The 4,772-nt window shown below is 45.4% G+C and overlaps 1 protein-coding gene across 1 annotated transcript; it reads right to left on the bottom strand.

Annotated features, from left to right (window-relative positions):
• Positions 1 to 2,180: 2,180 nt before the first annotated feature.
• LOC107640815 (uncharacterized) lies at positions 2,181 to 3,440 on the bottom strand. The gene has a single exon (XM_016344313.1). The coding sequence runs from the start codon at positions 3,438 to 3,440 to the stop codon at positions 2,181 to 2,183; it is 1,260 nt and encodes a 419-aa protein (XP_016199799.1).
• Positions 3,441 to 4,772: the final 1,332 nt, after the last annotated feature.

Raw genomic sequence — 4,772 nt, 5'->3', positions numbered from 1 at the left:
ATGTTCCAAATGATCGCACAAAAACAAATCATCCATCTCTTGCACTCCTCTTTTCTATTTGAGATCTCAGTCCAACTTTGAAAATGCTCTTTTATCGCACCCGAACAGGTCCATTGCACACCAACATATGATAGCCAAGCACACCACACCTGCCAAGAGAAGCTACAACCAAGAAACAAGTGATGGCCATATTCAATACCATTATTACATAAAACACATATATTATCTTCTTGGTGAATGACCCCAAACCGACTCAGTCTCTCCTTCGTGTTGACCTTGCCAATTAGGACAAACCAGACAAACAACTCCACTGTAGGTGGGACAAGACCTTTCCAAATAGTCCTAGTGAAGCTGTAGCTTGATATACCCTCCGGGACCATTTCCACCTGCAACACCTGCACAAATGAGTTAGTAGAGAAAATTCCTTGTTTATCATATTTCCAGACAACTTTATCCTCTCTTCCAAATTCAATTTTCACCAGCCTCAAAGTGTGGTGAAGCTGGTTCACTAGATTCAACTCCCATTGGAATAATTCTCTCCTCCACTGGAAATTCCATATCCACACTAGCCCATCCCAAAACCCACAATCCCCTATCACCGATCCTGTTTGGTTTGAAACTGAGAAGAGCCTTGGAAAATGATCTTTCAAAGAACCTCCATGAATCCATACATCCTCCCAAAACCAAGTTCGTCTCCCGTCGCCCACCTCCATGGACAACCCAGTAATCATCTTCTGTTTGATTTCCTGATTCTTGAACTGTATCTGACAAATGTCCTTCCACGGACCCCCTCGAATAGGTAATTCCTGTGAGGACAGGAGCTCATTTGGATTCAGGTTGTTACAGGAACAGACCACCTTTTTCCACAACGGACACTCCTCTTTAGAGAACCGCCACCACCATTTAAACAGAAGAGCAGTGTTACGTATCATAGCATCCCCAACTCCCAAACCACCTAGCTTTTTCGGAGCTTGAACCATTTCCCACTTAGCCAGAGCCATACCACTCCTCCCATCCTCCTTACTCCATAGAAATCTCCTCTGCAAGGAAATCAGTTTCTCTGCTACAGCCTTTGGCATCTTATACAAACTCAAATAATAAATCGGGAGGCTATTCAACACAGATTTGATAAGCACCAACTTACCAGCCTTATTGAGGACCTTGGCCTTCCAGATGCTGAGCTTCTCCTCCACTTTGTCTATCACTGGCTTCCACGTCTTAACCAACCTTGGGTTTGCTCCTAGTGAGATGCCCAGATATTTAACTGGAAGAGTGGCTTTCTTACATCCCAACACACTGCACATACGTTGTACCCACCCTTCATGACAGTTGATAGGGATCAAGCTAGATTTATCAAAATTAATGCTTAAACCTGACATCAGCTCAAAGCACCGAAGCAGCCTCCTGTAATTCTTAATCGTCTCTTCCTCGGGAGGGCAGAATAAAATAGTATCATCTGCAAACTGGAGATGCGACAACTCAATATGATCTCTCCCCACTAACAAAGGCGATATGCGACCGTTCCGAACAGCCTCTCCAATCATCCGATGTAAGACGTCAACAACAAGTACAAACAGAAATGGGGACAAAGGATCCCCTTGTCGCAGGCCCCTTTCCATCTTAAACGGCTTGGACGGCGAACCATTTATCAAAACTGACATGGAGCACGTGCTGACACACTCCATAACCCATCCCCTCCATCGTCTACTAAAACCCATCTGCTGCAGTACATGGTCTACAAAACTCCATTTGACTCTGTCATATGCTTTCTGGAAGTCTAGTTTTATTATTGCCGCTTCCTTCTTCCTCTGCTTGAGCCACTGAACCGTTTCACATGCAATAAGTGCCCCGTCATGAATCTTCCGACCCCTTACAAACGCACTCTGTGTCTCGCCTACTAATCCTGCCATAACATGTCTCATTCTCCTAACCAGAACCTTCGAGATTACCTTATATACACACCCCACCATGCTAATTGGCCGCAAATCTTTGATTTCCTTAGCACCAGTAAACTTAGGGGCTAGTGCCACCCAAGTGATATTGGTTTCAGGCGGCAACCTTGAGGATTGGAAGAAGCCCAATACCGCAGCCGTGAAATCCGAGCCAATATCATTCCAACATTTCTTGATGAAATTCATGTTGTAACTGTCACTTCCTAGAGCCTTGGATGAATCACAATCCTACACTGCCTCTTTAACCTCCTCAGGTGACGGTGGCCTCTCTAAAGCAAGAGCATCCTCCTCACTAATCCTTTTCACCAGCCCATCTCTAAAACCCACCATAGGGGATCTCTCTTGATGATATAAGCCCTTATAAAACTCCCTAATGGCAATCTTTATCCTCGCTTGATTCCTTACCAATCTTCCATTAATAAGCAGAGAGTCAATCCTATTATTTCTCCTTCTCGCAGAAGCCAAGTTGTGGAAATATCTCGTATTTTTATCCATGTCCCTCACATGCCTCGACCTCGACATCTGCTTCCAATGTAGCTCTTTCCTCACATACCATTTTTCGCAGCAGGTAACTAGCGCCTTCCGTCTTGCTTCCACTGTCCCATCATAGTTCCCATTACTAACCATGTCATCAATCTTCCGAATCTCTTCCTCCAACCTCATAATTTTGTTGTCCATATCACCAAAGTTGTCTCTATGCCATCTTCGCAGAGGAACCGTCAACGCCTTCAGTTTATCGGTGAACTGTAGCTCTCCCAACCCTCTCCATTCCTCCTTGACCATTCTTAAGAATCCTTGATGTGTAAACCACGAATCTAGACTTCGGAACGGTCTCGGTCCGTCTCTTAGCCTCTTTTCTTCCACTATAATAGGGCAGTGATCTGACAGACCCCGTGGACCACCCCTCAAGCGAGTCTCTGAGAATGCCTCCAGCCATTCTAAGCTAACCAAAGCTCTATCAATACGGCTACAGGACTGTCCTCTGAACCATGTAAACTTTCGGTCAGTAATCGGCAGGTCCACCAAGCCCATGTCATTTTTCCAATTTTTACAGTCTTGCGCCGACAAAGGTAAACTATCTGAGCCTCGTCTTTCTTCCACTTGTGTAATCTCGTTAAAGTCTCCTAAGAAACAACAGGTTCCTGGGCACAAACCAGCCATGTAACTCAACTCCTCCCACACAACAAGTTTCTCATCTCTATTATGAGCACCATAAATCAAGAAGACAGCACAGTTAATAGAGTTCTCCAACAGGATCCCTTCAACACATAACCATCGCTCACCTTTATAGCAATTTCTCATTTTAAAGAACCCATCATCCCACATTAACAACAACCCGCCAGATGCACCGTCAGACCCCACATACTCCCACCCTGCACAACCATTCCCCCAGATTTTCATAACATCGTACTTTGTCACTAACTGTCTTTTAGTCTCTACCAAACCTAACATATTCAACCTATGCCTCCTCTTAAGTTCTTTTACCATTCTAATCTTTCCATCATCCCTTAACCCCCTGACATTCCAAGAGCTAATGATCATTTGAAATTATTATTACACACCTTGTTGTGATTTTTGGGTCTGCTCCGTCTTGCTTTAGCCTTCTGTTTTGCCAATCTTCTTTTTCGCGCAATTTCTTCATTCTGTTCTTGTAGAATAGCCATAATGTCCTCTTCTTCATTGACCAGCATTGCTCCTGATTCTTTTGCTAACTTCCAGGTCTTTTGGTTTTCCATCAGTTGCTCATCCAAATTTCCACCATCACTATTACTGTCCTTTTCATCATCGGCATGTCCTTGTTCCCCTTCATGGTTGTCTTTGTCAGTGCATCCCTCCTCCACATTTTGAGCTCTCAATCTTCTATCACTGGACGGGTCAATTCCCTGGCCTGCCTTCTCAACATCAGTGTTCACACCACCAATAATTTGCTCATCGGCATGTTTGCTGTAAACTTCATTAGCCTCTACATCCTCGTTAACGTGCGTGTACGTATTCCTTTGATCCTCCTCTAATGGCAACACTGCCCCCTCCACCATGCCAGCATTTTTTGCCCTCCGATAGACCCCCACAACCACCGATACAGGCCCTCTTTCATCCTTCCTCGCGACAACAGCGCCGCCTGACCCCGATCTACTGCCAGCAGGCCCTGGGGCTACGTCACCATCAGTCAGTCTCCTCCTCGGTTTGTCTCCACCGTCGGAGGCATCACTTCCGTCTACTTCGTCTCGGCTTCCATCTTTGCCGCGTTCCAATTCCATAGCCTCCAACCTGCACAAGCGGCGCCCTGCTCCAGCCCATGCATCGTGTATGACTCGACCAGCTCCACCTTCTTCCTTGACGAAATTGGTTCCATGAAACTCAGCAACGCATGGCCTCCGTAACGGCGCAGACTGAGGTGCGCCCAGCATTCCTTTCCTCTGGATCTGTCCAACCCGGCCCACATACTCTTGGTCCAGCCCATGGTAGCAGCAAACGAAAGTCCTGTTCCCATTAGGCAATGAATTTGGGCCTTGACCCATCAACCTGTTTTTGAGGTGATAATCATTTGTGGGCCTATTAGTAACACCCATGCAGTTTCCAATAATTTGCTTACTCATCAGCCCATCATGACTATAGCTATAACACCAAGGAATGGTCAGTTCCGAGTCCCCCTCGTTGCTCTCTTCCAATCCCACAGAATCTGTCACTCCTACATTATCGCCATTAATTTGCTGAGACGTTACCATTTTCAATTGATTGAGCTTTAAATTTTCATTACTCCATTCGTTTAAATTTGTTTCTGAAATTACTAATCTGTCCTCGTCTTCAACCTCCTGCCGT

This window comes from Arachis ipaensis, chromosome B5 (genome assembly GCF_059453495.1).
Source record: "Arachis ipaensis isolate K30076 ecotype BB chromosome B5, ASM5945349v1, whole genome shotgun sequence".
In the NCBI taxonomy this organism is placed as follows: domain Eukaryota; kingdom Viridiplantae; phylum Streptophyta; class Magnoliopsida; order Fabales; family Fabaceae; genus Arachis; species Arachis ipaensis.
The sequence above is the reverse complement of the archived record's forward strand: the minus strand, read 5'-3'. Positions and strand labels throughout refer to the sequence as shown.